The 20500-nt window shown below is 31.3% G+C and overlaps 1 protein-coding gene across 1 annotated transcript; it reads left to right on the top strand.

The window, feature by feature from the left end:
* The first annotated feature begins 1701 nt into the window (after window positions 1–1701).
* On the top strand, window positions 1702–12650 carry LOC126554944 (uncharacterized). Its single transcript, XM_050209933.1, has 3 exons — window positions 1702–1941; window positions 2073–2574; window positions 9251–12650. The coding sequence occupies exons 1-3, from the start codon at window positions 1702–1704 to the stop codon at window positions 12583–12585; spliced, it is 4077 nt and encodes a 1358-aa protein (XP_050065890.1). The 3' UTR covers window positions 12586–12650.
* The last annotated feature ends 7850 nt before the right edge of the window (window positions 12651–20500 follow it).

Here is a 20500-nt window from a genome sequence, read left to right as displayed (position 1 = left end):
TAATATAAAATGGGTTGTGGTAGTATTAAGAATTAGACATACAGCTAGTTCAGTAAAAACACTATGTAGAAATCCGACATATTACATTACTTCTTCATTCCTGTTGCCCTGTGCTGATATTAGTTGGTTAGATTTAGAATAATGAATATTAATATATTAATAATTGGATTACGAACATAGTTTTAATAATCGTTTATATATATTATTTTAAAGATTAAAAAATATGTATTTAAATAATTGGTTATAGTAAAATATGAAATAGAAACGTATAGTCGAATTTCCTGTTTACCATGACACGTACGTATATTTTGGGGGACTACTCCCAAATAGTTTAATATAAAATGGGTTGTGGTAGTATTAAGAATTAGACAAAGTTAAGCTTCACTCACGCATAGACCGATGACATTGTTCTATACTTAACAATACATCGAGCTTGCTTTTATTATATTCAGTGAATAAATAACTTAAAATTCAAACTTCTTACACATACGACAAAGTGGACTTCGTCGTTAAATCGTGCTGAACCATCTTCACCAAGACCGGTTCACTACAACTAGAAGCCAGTATATTTTTTTTTCAAGCATCTCCACGCTAACAGAAATGTAAGTACTATTACTTTACTACTATTAACTAGCTTTAAATTAAATATTTACTATTATAATTTTCCACTATAAAAAATGATTCCATTTAATAATGGTATTTTACATAATTTACACCACAAATAGGTTCATTTAAATACATAATATGTAATTTGTATCAAAAATATAACATGTATTTACGTTACATAAATAAATAAATTTTAGTTTTTTTTTTTTTTTACACCACGTTAAAAAAAACGAAATGAAATATGTAATTTGTACCAGCCCTAAAATTGAGTATAGTACGAAACATTTTGAATAGTTCAAAAAGATTAGTGTGTAGTACAACATTTAAAAGTATGTCATTTATTATAGTAATAATAATATGTTTAATTTTATATCTTCACATTTTTTTTTTCCAAACCACATATACACAGATACATCGTAAACAATATTTTGTGTTGTTACGTCTTATACACTTAATTTTAGTTATTATTATTTTTTGTTATAATCAGCTTAGTTATAGTAAATGTACGGTATGTACACGGAATATATTCTGTGGTATATCTATTATATAAAAATAAGTCCGGTTTTCCTCCCTGACGCTATAACTCCAGAACGCACGAACCGATTTCCACGGTTTTGCATTCGTTGGAAAGGTCTTGGGCTCCGTGAGGTTTATAGCAAAGAAAATTCTGGAAAATTCAGGAAAAATTCAACAGAAAAGTGGGGAAATCGTTTTTCACATACAGCGCCATCTATTATACATAGCATGTACTTCAAACCAATAGCAACGGTGCGTGATAAAGTGTGTGACAGATAGTCATTATTCTCTGCTCAGTTAATTTCATTTAAGCTCAGTGTAAATTATGTGGATCGTGCATTTGAAGTTAAATTCAACACTCTGTCCATAGTCCAAAATGCCTAGAGAACGACGTGCGAACATCGGCCGCCGCACAAGACATGCAAGCCAGCAACAAGTCTATTCAAGGAACTTAAGAGAAGAAAGACAAAATATCACACGAAGATCATTGGCATCATACAATCGCTTGGCATTCCAATATGATCCCACTGCGAACTACAGTGATGATGAAAATTTGGATATTGGACGAATGACGACTATATGCCGATATTGCAATGCGGTAAAGTTCAAAAGAGAACGGTTGGATTGTGCTGCGCAAGTGGAAAAGTCAAACTGGATCCATTACTTACACCACCACAGCCACTGAAAACATTGTTTGATGGAAGTGATCCCGATTCCAGCCATTTTCTTCAACACATCCTTGAATACAATAACTGCTTTCGCATGACTTCCTTTGGAGCTAATATCATTCGAGAAGGCGGCTTCATGCCGACTTGCAAGGTAAAAGATACAACACACATAACCAACACATAATTGCAACACATAACAACTTCATATACACCACACACTACACCATCACACGATTTACAATGTATTCATGAACAAATTTTAATGATTATTTGCAATTACAGATACAAGGTCAAATATATCATTTGCATGGTTCAATGGTGCCAACACCAGATGAACCGCATCAATTTCTGCAAATATATTTCATTTCGTCGATGGTGGATCAGCTGAACGTGCGGTGCAATATACAGGGAGCACAACAGTTAAAGAGACGAATTATTGAACAGTTGCAAGCATTTTTTCACGCTAATAATGCTGTGGTTAATATGTTCAAAACAGCATTGGAACGAATGCCATCGGATACGCACAAATTTGTCATAAGAGCGGATTGTACTCCAACAGGTGAACATGTGCGAAGATTCAATGCACCCACCGTTAATGATGTTGCTGCAATTATTGTTGGCGATCCAACTAAATCACGAGACATTGTCGTTCAGCGAAGAAGCAATATCATGCATCGTGTAAACGAGACACATCGTTTGTACGATGCGTTACAATATCCAATCATTTATTGGCAAGGGCAAGACGGATACGACATCACGTTGAAGATGGTCGATCCAATTACAGGTACAATATTCACACACTAATTATTTCCATTATTACTTTTATTGGTTTCCATTAACAATTCATTTAATTTTGCATTTTCAGGAGTATCAACGAATAATAAAAATCTAAGCGCAATGAATTACTATGCGTATCGTATGATGATTCGTACACATGAGGAGAATGTCATTCTGAAGTGCGGTCGGCTATTCCAGCAATTCGCTGTCGACATGTATGTCAAAGTCGAGACCGAACGTTTAGCGTTCATCAGATTCAATCAGCCAAAGCTACGATCTGAGGACTATATACACTTGCGTGATGCTATTCATTCAGATGGTGATGTTCAGAATATTGGACGACTGACGATTCTCCCATCAACTTATATCGGAAGCCCACGCCACATGCACGAATACGCTCAAGACGCTATGACGTACGTGCGAAATTATGGAACTCCGGATTTATTTATTACGGTCACATGCAATCCGAAGTGGACGGAAATTGAACGCGAGTTGGAACCGGGTCAAAAACCGCAAGATCGCCATGACATAATCGCCAGAGTATTTCAGCAAAAACTCAAGGTTATGATGGATGTGCTTACTAAGTATCGAGTTTTTGGTGACACACGTTGTTATATGTACTCGGTGGAATGGCAGAAGCGTGGACTACCGCATGCTCATATCCTAATTTGGTTGCTGAACAAATTACATTCAAATGAAGTGGATGACATCATATCAGCTGAAATTCCTGATCCAGTCACTGATCCCCGTCTACACGACATTGTGACGACACAGATGGTGCATGGACCGTGCGGTGCCATTAAATCCATTATCGCCTTGCATGGCTGATGGAAAGTGCACAAAACGATATCCGCGACCGTTAGTTGCTGAAACAGTCACAGGGAACGATGGATATCCAGTTTATCGTCGGCGTTCAAAAGAAGATAACGGTCGAACTATCAAAGTTAAAGTTCAAAATCAAGAGATTGAGATCGGAAATGAATTCATTGTACCATATTGCCCGCTGCTATCACGAATTTTCGAAACACATGCAAACGTTGAGAGTTGTCATTCGGCCAAATCAATCAAATATTTGTGCAAGTACGTCACAAAAGGCAGCGACATGGCTGTGTTTGGTATTGCGTCGGAAAATGTGAATGACGAAATCAGCAACTTCCAAATGGGCAGATACGTCAGTACTAATGAAGCACTGTGGCGATTATTGTCATTTCAAATTCATGAAAGATATCCCACAGTTGTACATTTAGCAGTGCATTTGGAAAATGGCCAAAGAGTTTACTTCACTGAGGCTAATGCGGCACAACGAGCTGAGAGACCACCATCGACAACATTGACTAGCTTCTTTGCAATGTGTGAAGCAGATCCATTCGCAGCGACGCTGATGTACGTTGAAATGCCCAAGTATTACACTTGGAATCAATCAACAAAGAAATTCCAACGTCGCAAACAAGGAACCCCAGTTCCAGACTGGCCACAGGTGTTTTCAACTGATGCACTAGGTCGTATGTACACTGTTCATCCTAGAAACGATGAATGTTTTTATTTGCGACTGCTGTTAGTAAATGTACGTGGACCGAAATCATTTGCGCATTTGAAAACTGTGAATGGCCACCAATGCCAAACATATCGAGAAGCATGTCAACTATTGGGTTTGCTGGAGAACGATTCTCATTGGGATTTAACACTTGCAGATTCAGTTGTTTCATCAAATGCGTACCAAATACGAACGCTGTTCGCAATTATCATCACCACATGTTTTCCTTCACAACCAATTCAGTTATGGAACAAATACAAAACGCCATATGTGAAGATATCTTGCATCGCTTGCGTATTCAAACGAATAATCCTGACATCCAAATAACCGATGAAATCTACAATGAAGGATTGATTCTGATTGAGGATCAATGCTTGACTATTGCAAACAAGCTACTGATTGAAGTAGGAATGATTGCGCCAAATCGATCGATGCACGATGCATTCAACCAAGAATTAAATCGACAGCTGCAATACAATGTTGATACATTGCAGGAATTCGTTAGAAATAATGTTCCGTTGCTGAATGAACAGCAAAAACAAGTATACAAAACATTAATGCAAGCGGTGGACAATAATACTGGTGGTCTATTCTTCCTGGATGCACCTGGAGGAACAGGGAAAATTTGTCATTTCATTGATTTTGGCCACTATTCGATCAAGATGTGACATAGCTTTGGCGTTAGCATCATCTGGAATTGCGGCGACTCTTCTAGATGGCGGTCGTACTGCACATTCTGCGCTTAGTTGCCACTTAAGTTGCCACTCATTTAAACACAATTGATACTCCAACGTGCAATATTTCCCGATCCAGTGCAATGGGAAAATTGTTAATGCAATGCAAGCTCATTGTTTGGGATGAGTGCACAATGGCACATAAGAAATCACTTGAAGCACTTAACTTCACACTGAAGGATCTTCGGAGAAATAACAACATCTTTGGCGGCTTGATGATATTGTTGGCAGGCGATTTCAGGCAGACGTTGCCAGTAGTTCCCCGTGGAACGCCTGCAGATGAATTGAATGCTTGCCTAAAGGCATCACCTTTATGGAATAACGTAAAAACATTATCGCTAACCGCTAATATGAGAGTTCAACTTCAAAATGATCAAAGTGCTGCACAATTTTCCAAACAATTGTTAGATCTTGGAAATGGAAAAGTCCCAGTTGATGCGACATCTGGATTAATTACTCTTACCAACGACTTTTGCCGATTTGTAGACACTCAATTAGTTCTTATTGAAAATGTTTTCCCAAACATTAGTGAGAATTATAAGAATTATGCTTGGTTAAGTCAACGAGCAATTCTTGCAGCAAAGAATAATGATGTCCACGCACTGAATTTCACCATTCAATCAAAAATTGCTGGCGATTTGGTGACATACAAATCCGTTGATTCAATAACAAATCCCGATGATGTAGTAAATTATCCAACGGAGTTTTTGAACTCTCTGGAGATACCAGGATTTCCACCACATAACTTGCAACTGAAAGTTGGTACAGTTATTTTGATACTGCGTAATTTGAATCCACCGCGACTTTGCAACGGTACTCGACTTTCGGTAAAGAGACTTATGCCGAATTTAATTGAGGCAACCATTATTAACGGAAAGTACGCAGGTGAAAATGTATGTATTCCTCGAATACCAATGATTCCGACTGATCTTCCGTTTGACTTCAAACGATTGCAATTCCCAGTTCGCCTTGCGTTCGCAATGACAATTATAAGTCGCAAGGCCAATCGCTTAGTGTTTGCGGGATAAATTTGGAAAATCATTGTTTTTCACATGGACAGTTATACGTTGCGTGTTCACGAGTTGGGAAACCATCCGCTTTGTTTGTGTTAACGTCAGACCAAAAAACAAAAAATGTGGTTTACCAAAGAGCACTACAATGAAACAATTAAATAACACTTCATTTTAGTAGGTAATTGAAATGAATTTATTACTGTTGTGAAATGAAATAAATATTTTCCTTTTCAAATATATAACAAAAAAATTTTTTTTCTTTATCTTTTAATCACCAAACGAAATGTTATAAAACGAATCTGGTGGCGAAACGGAGTTCGCCGGTCTGCTAGTATATATATATATATAAACAAAAAATAGTTACTAGCTTTTTCTTACAGAGTTTAGTTGATATAAATAATTATAAATTATGTTTTATTTTTTTAAAAAAAAAAAATAGTAATAATACTTAACAAGAATTTACTTATTTAATATATATATATAGAGTTTGTTTTACTTATTTATAATTAAAGTATGATTGATTTTTATATTTTATGAATATTGCTAAACAAAAATTTACTTATTTAATATATATATAGAGTTTGTTTTACATTTATTTATAATTAAAGTATGATTGATTTTATATATTTTATGATTATTGCTAAACAAAAATTTACTTATATATATATATATATATATATAATATATACATTTTATTATAATTATAATTTTAATAATGTGAACAATGTTACAAATTATAATTTTAGTAAGTACAGATTAGATAATGCCCCTTTTTTAAATTTTATTTGGTGTGAATTATAAACTTGAAAAGTGGTACAAATTTTTTTTTTAGATGTGGTGTAAATGAGATATAGTTTTTACATTACCTTTTTATATTTAAAATAAAAAATAAACGAATAAATATTTACCTATAATTTCAGAATTATAAAATGGAATCTCCTCAAATCGTTTACCTCCGATCTTTGATTGAAGAATTACATTTGAAAGTTTTAGAAAACCAAAAAGTGTTGATCAAGATGAAGAAAGAAAAAAAAATGACATAAGAGCTTTAAATAAAAAATTAATAATTTATATAAAAAAAAAATAATAGATCTAGTTGAAATAGATAGTTAAGAAATGAAAAAAGAAACGTTTTAGATGAGTTTATTTTTCTTATTATATTGGTGAAAAATGTAATAGACGTATACGTTATCGTTCCACAATTTTAAATAATCAACTAGAAGATTTAATAAATAAATAAATTTGTTTAAATAAATCTATTTTTTTAACTGATTTATATTATTTCTTTAATCTATTTTCCATTTTTCTTTTTTTTTATACCCTACTTTCATAGAAGTATTACTTTGTTCATAATAGCTTTTCCAAAACATAAAAAAAAAATGTTTTTTTTAGAAAATGGATTTACTTAACCATATCTTAATTGAAATTCATCGATTGGATGAAGAAATCGATGATAATGATGAGAAGGAAGTACAAAGTAAACATGAACAAAGAAAAACTATAATTTTAATCAAAAGAAAAATTAAAATATTAAGATATGAAAAATACTTAGCTAAAACACTTTTACAAGATATAAAAAAAATAAAAATCTTAAAAGAAAATATAATAAATTTGAGAAATGAAATATTACTTGTTAATAAATATTATGATTTGTATGGTTATGTTAGATTTCGAAAACAGACGTTAGCTTATCATCTGCATAGCGATTATTGTACATTATTGGATGATCTAAATTTATTAACAGAATCTTTTTGTTTGAATCTAAAATGATTTTTTTTTTTTAAAAAAAACTAAGTACTCATTGTTTATTTAAGAATTTTATTATTATTATTTTTTGTTATAATCAGCTTAGTTATAGTAAATGTACGGTATGTACACGGAATATATTCTGTGGTATATCTATTATATAAAAATAAGTCCGGTTTTCCTCCCTGACGCTATAACTCCAGAACGCACGAACCGATTTCCACGGTTTTGCATTCGTTGGAAAGGTCTTGGGCTCCGTGAGGTTTATAGCAAAGAAAATTCTGGAAAATTCAGGAAAAATTCAACAGAAAAGTGGGGAAATCGTTTTTCACATACAGCGCCATCTATTATACATAGCATGTACTTCAAACCAATAGCAACGGTGCGTGATAAAGTGTGTGACAGATAGTCATTATTCTCTGCTCAGTTAATTTCATTTAAGCTCAGTGTAAATTATGTGGATCGTGCATTTGAAGTTAAATTCAACACTCTGTCCATAGTCCAAAATGCCTAGAGAACGACGTGCGAACATCGGCCGCCGCACAAGACATGCAAGCCAGCAACAAGTCTATTCAAGGAACTTAAGAGAAGAAAGACAAAATATCACACGAAGATCATTGGCATCATACAATCGCTTGGCATTCCAAAATGATCCCACTGCGAACTACAGTGATGATGAAAATTTGGATATTGGACGAATGACGACTATATGCCGATATTGCAATGCGGTAAAGTTCAAAAGAAACGGTTGGATTGTGCTGCGCAAGTGGAAAAGTCAAACTGGATCCATTACTTACACCACCACAGCCACTGAAAAAGTTTTGATGGAAGTGATCCCGATTCCAGCCATTTTCTTCAACACATCCTTGAATACAATAACTGCTTTCGCATGACTTCCTTTGGAGCTAATATCATTCGAGAAGGCGGCTTCATGCCGACTTGCAAGGTAAAAGATACAACACACATAACCACACATAATTGCAACACATAACAACTTCATATACACACCACACACTACCCATCACACGATTTACAATGTATTCATGAACAAATTTTAATGATTATTTGCAATTAGATACAAGGTCAAATATATCATTTGCATGGTTCAATGGTGCCAACACCAGATGAACCGCATCAATTTCTGCAAATATATTTCATTTCGTCGATGGTGGATCAGCTGAACGTGCGGTGCAATATACAGGGAGCACAACAGTTAAAGAGACGAATTATTGAACAGTTGCAAGCATTTTTTCACGCTAATAATGCTGTGGTTAATATGTTCAAAACAGCATTGGAACGAATGCCATCGGATACGCACAAATTTGTCATAAGAGCGGATTGTACTCCAACAGGTGAACATGTGCGAAGATTCAATGCACCCACCGTTAATGATGTTGCTGCAATTATTGTTGGCGATCCAACTAAATCACGAGACATTGTCGTTCAGCGAAGAAGCAATATCATGCATCGTGTAAACGAGACACATCGTTTGTACGATGCGTTACAATATCCAATCATTTATTGGCAAGGGCAAGACGGATACGACATCACGTTGAAGATGGTCGATCCAATTACAGGTACAATATTCACACTAATTATTTCCATTATTACTTTTATTGGTTTCCATTAACAATTCATTTAATTTTGCATTTTCAGGAGTATCAACGAATAATAAAAATCTAAGCGCAATGAATTACTATGCGTATCGTATGATGATTCGTACACATGAGGAGAATGTCATTCTGAAGTGCGGTCGGCTATTCCAGCAATTCGCTGTCGACATGTATGTCAAAGTCGAGACCGAACGTTTAGCGTTCATCAGATTCAATCAGCCAAAGCTACGATCTGAGGACTATATACACTTGCGTGATGCTATTCATTCAGATGGTGATGTTCAGAATATTGGACGACTGACGATTCTCCCATCAACTTATATCGGAAGCCCACGCCACATGCACGAATACGCTCAAGACGCTATGACGTACGTGCGAAATTATGGAACTCCGGATTTATTTATTACGGTCACATGCAATCCGAAGTGGACGGAAATTGAACGCGAGTTGGAACCGGGTCAAAAACCGCAAGATCGCCATGACATAATCGCCAGAGTATTTCAGCAAAAACTCAAGGTTATGATGGATGTGCTTACTAAGTATCGAGTTTTTGGTGACACACGTTGTTATATGTACTCGGTGGAATGGCAGAAGCGTGGACTACCGCATGCTCATATCCTAATTTGGTTGCTGAACAAATTACATTCAAATGAAGTGGATGACATCATATCAGCTGAAATTCCTGATCCAGTCACTGATCCCCGTCTACACGACATTGTGACGACACAGATGGTGCATGGACCGTGCGGTGCATTAAATCCATTATCGCCTTGCATGGCTGATGGAAAGTGCACAAAACGATATCCGCGACCGTTAGTTGCTGAAACAGTCACAGGGAACGATGGATATCCAGTTTATCGTCGGCGTTCAAAAGAAGATAACGGTCGAACTATCAAAGTTAAAGTTCAAAATCAAGAGATTGAGATCGGAAATGAATTCATTGTACCATATTGCCCGCTGCTATCACGAATTTTCGAAACACATGCAAACGTTGAGAGTTGTCATTCGGCCAAATCAATCAAATATTTGTGCAAGTACGTCACAAAAGGCAGCGACATGGCTGTGTTTGGTATTGCGTCGGAAAATGTGAATGACGAAATCAGCAACTTCCAAATGGGCAGATACGTCAGTACTAATGAAGCACTGTGGCGATTATTGTCATTTCAAATTCATGAAAGATATCCCACAGTTGTACATTTAGCAGTGCATTTGGAAAATGGCCAAAGAGTTTACTTCACTGAGGCTAATGCGGCACAACGAGCTGAGAGACCACCATCGACAACATTGACTAGCTTCTTTGCAATGTGTGAAGCAGATCCATTCGCAGCGACGCTGATGTACGTTGAAATGCCCAAGTATTACACTTGGAATCAATCAACAAAGAAATTCCAACGTCGCAAACAAGGAACCCCAGTTCCAGACTGGCCACAGGTGTTTTCAACTGATGCACTAGGTCGTATGTACACTGTTCATCCTAGAAACGATGAATGTTTTTATTTGCGACTGCTGTTAGTAAATGTACGTGGACCGAAATCATTTGCGCATTTGAAAACTGTGAATGGCCACCAATGCCAAACATATCGAGAAGCATGTCAACTATTGGGTTTGCTGGAGAACGATTCTCATTGGGATTTAACACTTGCAGATTCAGTTGTTTCATCAAATGCGTACCAAATACGAACGCTGTTCGCAATTATCATCACCACATGTTTTCCTTCACAACCAATTCAGTTATGGAACAAATACAAAGACGCCATATGTGAAGATATCTTGCATCGCTTGCGTATTCAAACGAATAATCCTGACATCCAAATAACCGATGAAATCTACAATGAAGGATTGATTCTGATTGAGGATCAATGCTTGACTATTGCAAACAAGCTACTGATTGAAGTAGGAATGATTGCGCCAAATCGATCGATGCACGATGCATTCAACCAAGAATTAAATCGACAGCTGCAATACAATGTTGATACATTGCAGGAATTCGTTAGAAATAATGTTCCGTTGCTGAATGAACAGCAAAAACAAGTATACAAAACATTAATGCAAGCGGTGGACAATAATACTGGTGGTCTATTCTTCCTGGATGCACCTGGAGGAACAGGGAAAACATTTGTCATTTCATTGATTTTGGCCACTATTCGATCAAGATGTGACATAGCTTTGGCGTTAGCATCATCTGGAATTGCGGCGACTCTTCTAGATGGCGGTCGTACTGCACATTCTGCGCTTAAGTTGCCACTCAATTTAAACACAATTGATACTCCAACGTGCAATATTTCCCGATCCAGTGCAATGGGAAAATTGTTAATGCAATGCAAGCTCATTGTTTGGGATGAGTGCACAATGGCACATAAGAAATCACTTGAAGCACTTAACTTCACACTGAAGGATCTTCGGAGAAATAACAACATCTTTGGCGGCTTGATGATATTGTTGGCAGGCGATTTCAGGCAGACGTTGCCAGTAGTTCCCCGTGGAACGCCTGCAGATGAATTGAATGCTTGCCTAAAGGCATCACCTTTATGGAATAACGTAAAAACATTATCGCTAACCGCTAATATGAGAGTTCAACTTCAAAATGATCAAAGTGCTGCACAATTTTCCAAACAATTGTTAGATCTTGGAAATGGAAAAGTCCCAGTTGATGCGACATCTGGATTAATTACTCTTACCAACGACTTTTGCCGATTTGTAGACACTCAATTAGTTCTTATTGAAAATGTTTTCCCAAACATTAGTGAGAATTATAAGAATTATGCTTGGTTAAGTCAACGAGCAATTCTTGCAGCAAAGAATAATGATGTCCACGCACTGAATTTCACCATTCAATCAAAAATTGCTGGCGATTTGGTGACATACAAATCCGTTGATTCAATAACAAATCCCGATGATGTAGTAAATTATCCAACGGAGTTTTTGAACTCTCTGGAGATACCAGGATTTCCACCACATAACTTGCAACTGAAAGTTGGTACAGTTATTTTGATACTGCGTAATTTGAATCCACCGCGACTTTGCAACGGTACTCGACTTTCGGTAAAGAGACTTATGCCGAATTTAATTGAGGCAACCATTATTAACGGAAAGTACGCAGGTGAAAATGTATGTATTCCTCGAATACCAATGATTCCGACTGATCTTCCGTTTGACTTCAAACGATTGCAATTCCCAGTTCGCCTTGCGTTCGCAATGACAATTAATAAGTCGCAAGGCCAATCGCTTAGTGTTTGCGGGATAAATTTGGAAAATCATTGTTTTTCACATGGACAGTTATACGTTGCGTGTTCACGAGTTGGGAAACCATCCGCTTTGTTTGTGTTAACGTCAGACCAAAAAACAAAAAATGTGGTTTACCAAAGAGCACTACAATGAAACAATTAAATAACACTTCATTTTAGTAGGTAATTGAAATGAATTTATTACTGTTGTGAAATGAAATAAATATTTCCTTTTCAAATATATAACAAAAAAATTTTTTTTCTTTATCTTTTAATCACCAAACGAAATGTTACATAAAACGAATCTGGTGGCGAAACGGAGTTCGCCGGGTCTGCTAGTATATATATATATATAAACAAAAAATAGTTACTAGCTTTTTCTTACAGAGTTTAGTTGATATAAATAATTATAAATTATGTTTTATTTTTTTAAAAAAAAAAAATAGTATAATATACTTAACAAGAATTTACTTATTTAATATATATATTATAGAGTTTGTTTTACTTATTTATAATTAAAGTATGATTGATTTTATATATTTTATGAATATTGCTAAACAAAAATTTACTTATTTAATATATATATAGAGTTTGTTTTACATTTATTTATAATTAAAGTATGATTGATTTTATATATTTTATGAATTATTGCTAAACAAAAATTTACTTATATATATATATATATATATATATATATATACATTTTATTATAATTATAATTTTAATAATGTGAACAATGTTACAAATTATAATTTTAGTAAGTACAGATTAGATAATGCCCCTTTTTTAAATTTTATTTGGTGTGAATTATAAACTTGAAAAGTGGTACAAATTATTTTTTTTAGATGTGGTGTAAATGAGATATAGTTTTTACATTACCTTTTTATATTTAAAATAAAAAAAAACGAATAAATATTTACCTATAATTTCAGAATTATAAAATGGAATCTCCTCAAATCGTTTACCTCCGATCTTTGATTGAAGAATTACATTTGAAAGTTTTAGAAAACCAAAAAGTGTTGATCAAGATGAAGAAAGAAAAAAAAATGACATAAGAGCTTTAAATAAAAAAAATTAATAATTTATATAAAAAAAAAATAATAGATCTAGTTGAAATAGATAGGTTAAGAATGAAAAAAAGAAACGTTTTAGATGAGTTTAATTTTCTTATTATATTGGTGAAAAATGTAATAGACGTATACGTTATCGTTCCACAATTTTAATAATCAACTAGAAGATTTAATAAATAAATAAATTTGTTTAAATAAATCTATTTTTTTAACCTGATTTATATTATTTCTTTAATCTATTTTCCATTTTTTCTTTTTTTTTATACACCTACTTTCATAGAAGTATTACTTTGTTCATAATAGCTTTTCCAAAACATAAAAAAAAAATGTTTTTTTTAGAAAATGGATTTACTTAACCATATCTTAATTGAAATTCATCGATTGGATGAAGAAATCGATGATAATGATGAGAAGGAAGTACAAAGTAAACATGAACAAAGAAAAACTATAATTTTAATCAAAAGAAAAATTAAAATATTAAGATATGAAAAATACTTAGCTAAAACACTTTTACAAGATATAAAAAAAATAAAATCTTAAAAGAAAATATAATAAATTTGAGAAATGAAATATTACTTGTTAATAAATATTATGATTTGTATGGTTATGTTAGATTTCGAAAACAGACGTTAGCTTATCATCTGCATAGCGATTATTGTACATTATTGGATGATCTAAATTTATTAACAGAATCTTTTTGTTTGAATCTAAAATGATTTTTTTTTTTTAAAAAAAACTAAGTACTCATTGTTTATTTAAGAATTTTATTATTATTATTTTTTTAAAAAAATGTAAAACAAAAAAAAAAACATACATTTATATATATATATATAAATTTAATGTGTTTTTTTAGATTCTGAACGATGTGATGAATGTATTGATTTTACAATGGTGTGTGTTTTTTTTTTTTTTTTTTGTGTCTGTGTACAGCATAACTAGTCGAAATAATGCTCCAATTTCAAACAATGGGGGTGGTTTCCGATGTAAAAGTGAATATCCTTGGTGCATTATAGAGGTAAAAAGTTAACATTTTCCAACAGTTTTCAAAAAAATCGAGAAAAAACAAAAAAAAAATGACGGAAAAACGGCAATTTTTACGCAAAACCAGTTTTCGACCAAATCGATTTTTTTTTATGGTTGTAATTCAAAAACTAATCGCTGAAAACACTTGAAATTTTCACCAAATGTTTATGTCAGTGGTATCTGTATATAGTTAAATTTTCAAAAAATTTTGACTTTTTTTTGAGTTATTTATAGACCACTGAAATTTTCGATTTTTTTGAGAAATTTTTTTTAAAGTGTCGATAAAAAATTTTTGGATGACCAAAAAGTTTTGAAAATTTAATACAAGGTTCCTTATAAGTTGTTTTTAATGTAGCTAAAAAAAATTAAAAATCGTTAGTCACAATTTTTTTTTATAAGCGTTTTTAGTTCAAATTTTTACGAAATCTGTCGAAAACGCGAAAATTTGCAAGTAATTTTGAAGTTGAAAAACCATAAAATTTTTTTCTTTTATAACTAAGTTTTGAAAATTTGGTACAAGGTTCTCCATACATACATTTTTCTTCAATATCTGTAAAAAAAACTCTACCGGATTCAGACAAAAAATTTTTATGAGTGTTTGAAATTTAAATTTTTACAAAAACCGCGTTAAATAACAGTTTAGCCTCAAACGATTTTTGATATTTGTTATTATTCAAAAAGTATAAGTCATAGATACTTGAAAATTTTACCAGTTATTAAGATTCGCGTTTTCTTTACGTGATTTAAATTTCAAAATATTTTGACTTTTTTTGAGCTATTTATAGACAACTGAAATTTTCAATTTTTCTGAAAAATTTTTTTTGAAGGGTCGATAAAATTTTTTTGGCCCTATCAAAATACTTGAAAATGTTATACAAAGTTCCTCATATGTTATTCTTATAGTGATTAAAAAATTATAAGAATACATAATCACAATTTTTTTTTATCAGCATTTGAAGTTCAAATATTTACAAAAATTCGTCAAAAGCATGAATATTTGCAAATTATTTGAAGTTGAAAAATCATAAAATTGTTTGTGTTTATAACTAAGGATTAAAAATACAACACTAAGTTTTCCATAAGTTTACCTTCAAGTATCTATAGAGAAAACTCGAAGCATCATTATAGGAAAAATTTTAAGTGCGTTTGAATTTTAAATTTTAACGAAATCGCGTAACGATAACGATTTATCCTCAGACGATTTTAAATATTTGTTATTATTCAAAAAGTATAAGTCGTAGATACTTGAAAATTTTACCAGTTATTAAGATTCGCGTTTTCTTTACGTGATTTAATTTTCAAAATATTTTTAATTTTTTTGAGCTATTTATAGACAACTGAAATTTTCAATTTTTCTGAAAAATTTTTTTTTATGTGTCGATAAAATCTTTTTGGCCCTATAAAAATACTTGTAAATTTTATACAAAGTTCCTCATATGTTATTCTTATAGTGATTAAAAAATTATAATAATACATAGGCACAATTTTTTTTTATTAGCATTTGAAGTTCAAATTTTGAATAATCTATAAACGTTGAGTTCATGGATAATATCAGCTTAGTCCGTGGTTTGAACCACGAATTAAAATATAGTGGATACCCAACAACCTATACAAACAACCATTTTTGGGACCCAAATTGACTCGCTAAAACAGCTGTTGCAAACTACACCTAGCACTTGTAATCATATTAGTGGCGACTTTTTTCAAGATAATTTACCGTCAACGTTTAAATTCCACGAATTAAATTAATTAATAAAACTTCTAGGATATATATATATATTATATAATTCAATTCCTGATTACAACGACATTAATATATTTTGAATTCCCTTGAAGCGCTAGTAGTCCTTTGTACATGAAAAGTCACTTTGGGAGCTCCTTATCACCTCTCGTTGGGTATCCAGTATAATATTATTTTAATTCGTGGTTTGAACATTATAATATACAGTGGTACCAATATGTAATTTAAAATTTTCGAAAATAATGTTATATTATTATACATTTATAGTAAGTTTATACATTATAGGTCATAGAGTACTATTATTATATAGTAGTAGTATTACTCTATGTTATAGGTACGTGATATTGAATATTTCACTGACAGTCGCTATGCTCAAATTATTTTTATAGTGTACCTACATTGTGATTATCAAAAATCAAAATATTTAGTTAATTGTAATGGTATATTCATAGACTTATAATATTATATTATATTTAATATAATAACCTATAATACCTCTCATTTCGTCAAGGTATGTTTACTTTTTAAATTTTAATTTGTTTAATAGTGGTTTCTGGTAATCTGGTTGTGAATCGAATGTTAATTGTAGCCTGCACGTGTGATTTTTTTTTATATTATTATTATTTTTTTTTTCATTGAAATTGTTTTGTCGAAATAAAATACATTTTGGCCAATAAATTATAAATTTCCTACTCCAACCGATGTGATTATGGGCAACTTTACTATGGACTAGACATTTCAATGCAATAATTGAAATAGCACAATGTATAGGTAAGTATTATTAACAATGTTATACTCTTTTCGGCGAGAACTTTATTGGTATACACTGAGAGTTACAATTTTTGACACATTTGTCTTTGACTTACTCATTAACATAATTCACCTATATTTTCAGGTCTTATAACCCTGAGGAAGCAGATTTAAAAAAGTGTATTTATTTATTAGTGCATGTCTGCATACGTTATGCTGGCTAGCATATCTGCCTGCTTCAACCAGCAACTCATTCACAACCAACTAGTCAACGTATAATAAGAACAGGTACTATAAAATTTTGTAATTTTTATAGGTAGAATTTTTTTTTTTTAATGATCCATGATGAATGTAGGTAGATAGGTAGGATGTAAAAAAAAAAAAAAAACTAAAACGATTTTTTTATTTTTTATAATATTTTTAATAATTATATTTAATAATTAAAAAGATATAGCCGGACTCCTGGTCCTCCTCCACCTCCATGTGGCTTTCTTGTTTGTTCTACAACAGAATTAGATAATATTTTGTATTTACTATAGTTTTATGAATAGTGTATATGTGATAGGCATATAGTCAAATCAGACATTTTATTAAATTACATTTTTGTATAATTTCACTATCATCACTAATGGTTTTTTTTTTTATATAATATATAAATTAATTAGTACCTAATAATTAATAGAAAATATCGTTATATTTTTTAATTTCTTAAAATCATTTAACTAAATGTCTAGACTGGTAGTGAATTGAATAAAAAATGAACTTATTTGACTAATTGTCATTTAGTAAAATGCTTAGTTTGACTATGACATAATATTTTTAATAAACTTATTCTTCAGTGTATACACATATTCTTTAGTGGTACACTATTGTGGTGTTTGAAGTTGATAGTTATCCTATTTTTTTTTTTTTTTTATGAACATCAGTGATATTCAGATTTTTTTTTGAGAGAGAGGGTGGTTGTTTAGTTACATTACAAAAAAAATCCTTAATAAATACACATTTAATGTTTGGTTGCAAATATTTGAGAGTCTGATGTAGTGTCTGAATGTGGAATGTATTTTGATATTGTGTGATTATGAAAACCAAAGTGAGCCATTTTAGTTATTTCAATCATGGCGTCCATAGGTAACATTTTAGGGGGGGGGGGTGTCAAAATAAAAAAAATTCTCAAATGTAAGTTAATAAAGATAATAATAATATTATGGTAATATTATTGAGCTACAAGTCCATAATATTTTTTGTCCAGGGGGGCAAGTGCCCTATCTTGTCCCCCCCAATGGGCGCCCATGATTTCAATTGAATTGCAATATCAATAATTGCACTATCATATACTTATATTTAATTAACTATAGAGTAATTAATATTTCCTGAAGTTTGAACTTTTCTCTTGGATATTCCACTGATAAATAAATTAAATGAAGACATGGTTTGATTATAATTAACAGGAACTTAGTATAAATATTATTGTATTTAAATATTCGATATGTGCATAGTGATATTTAAGTATTAAAAAAAAAAAAAAACTTACCAGTTCTTTTTTTTTGAATCAAGGACCGCTCGCAGGTCCTTGGTTTTTGTTTTCTAAAATTTAAAAAATTGTATTATTAAAATAATCATATTCAAATTGCACCTAGTCAGAAAACTGTTTTATTGAATTCAATAATTACCGGCTTTTCATTTCGCCACCAGCATTGGCCTCTGTGTCCGACATTGCATATATCACATTCTGATTTAAACAACAAATACATGTTAATTATTGCTTAATTAATTAAAATTTAATATCCAATATAGGTATACTAACTTTTATTTTATTGGCTGTTTTCGGCATTGCCGAAATGTTTTTTTTTGCATCTTACATTCTTAAAAAAAAAAAAAAATTAAATAAATTAGGTATGTGAAATTAATCACATAGCATACTCAATAGGTATACAATATACATTCTTGGTTTTTTATTATTTTTTTTTTATTTGTTAATATTTTGTTGATTGTCATCTAAAAAAAAAAAAAAATAGAAATTAATCAGTTTGAAGTTAAATAATTTACTTTTTCATGCTTACTATTTTTTTTTCTTCGCTTATGGGGGCAGCACCCCCATAATAGTATTATTCACAATTAGACATCTATATAATACATAAATAACTATATTAAATATATAATTTCAAAGTTGATATTGTTAATAAATTATAAATCATTTAAGGTCCACAAATTTTGAATGATGGTATTTGTTTAGCATATGAATAGAGTTAAGATCATAAAAATAAAATAATTAGGTATCTACATAAGATAATAAATATATTTTAATCTAATCATCTTGATGAGATAATACATACATTTAAATAAAACTCCCTAAATAATGCTTATTTAATTATTTTTATTATAAAATTAATTTAATTTCATGAAAATTACATCAATATTTTTTAAATTATTCATAATAAAAATTAATAATAAATTAAATGTGCATTGGGGCATTGATATTTTATATTTTGTAGTTTCATTATTTCATTACTGTACAATAGTATTGCAGTACATAAATAATGGTTGTATAAAGAAAAGTACATAAATAATGGTTGTATAAAAAGAACATTGATTGTATTTATTAAAATAAGCACAGATTGTATGATATGTGATTAATATTTATAATACCAAAAGAAGTATGTAGACAATACAAGAAAAAGTAATCTATATAATTTTAAAAGATGACCGTTGTTTTTTATTTACATATTATACAAAAAAAAGTATGTATAATGCTTAACAGTGTGTACTTATCGTGAGTTAATTTAATTGTTGGGCAAGGGATCCCGTACAGGTATTCATGACATCAGTGACAATGTCACACAAATATATCTTATTGGATAATATTTTGAGATTAAAATTACTAAAATGAATGAACTGAGTATAAAATACAAATTACTATGTCTATACTATTTTGAAAGATATTTAAATCAGTGGTTTAATTTTTTTGACACTGTGAACTACTTTGAGAACTTTCGATACGTCACAGACCACTATACATTTAGACTTTATTTATTCTCATAGCCAAGATCAATTTTTTACACATTTTAGAATTTAGGTTATGAATAAATAAAATATAGTGAAATTCCTTATAGCTTACATACTATAATAATAAATAATAATAATATATATATAATAGAATATAATAATAATAATGTTTGTTATTGTTCAAGTTTAAGGAAAAGTTTTACATTTATCAACAATTTAACACAAATTACTATTATTAAAAAATGTATATTGTATTATTATTTTTATCAAAAGTAAATTACAATTATAAAAATACGTTAATGTGATTTTTGGGCTTGTATTTCCTTTACTAATAAAGATATTAAATTAATATAATTAATATAATTAAAATATTTGTTTAAATTTCGCTGTGTCTAGAGCGCCGGGCGCCCGGATATATTATAGATAACCGGGCGCCCGATATATTATAGATTCCGGGCGCCGGGATATATTATAGATTACCG

Source organism: Aphis gossypii, unplaced genomic scaffold, assembly GCF_020184175.1.
Source record: "Aphis gossypii isolate Hap1 unplaced genomic scaffold, ASM2018417v2 Contig00654, whole genome shotgun sequence".
Classification (NCBI taxonomy): Eukaryota; Metazoa; Arthropoda; class Insecta; order Hemiptera; family Aphididae; genus Aphis; species Aphis gossypii.
This window is presented reverse-complemented; position numbering and strand designations above follow the sequence as displayed.

What these genes read in the sequence shown, in the direction of transcription:
- LOC126554944 (XM_050209933.1), top strand. Translation starts at nt 1,702, where the DNA reads ATGCCGATATTGCAATGCGGTAAAGTTCAAAAGAGAACGGTTGGATTG. An exon ending in GCTTCATGCCGACTTGCAAG is followed by an intron (nt 1,942 to 2,072) that starts GTAAAAGATACA and finishes TTGCAATTACAG; the next exon opens with ATACAAGGTCAAATATATCA. An exon ending in GATGGTCGATCCAATTACAG is followed by an intron (nt 2,575 to 9,250) that starts GTACAATATTCA and finishes TTGCATTTTCAG; the next exon opens with GAGTATCAACGAATAATAAA.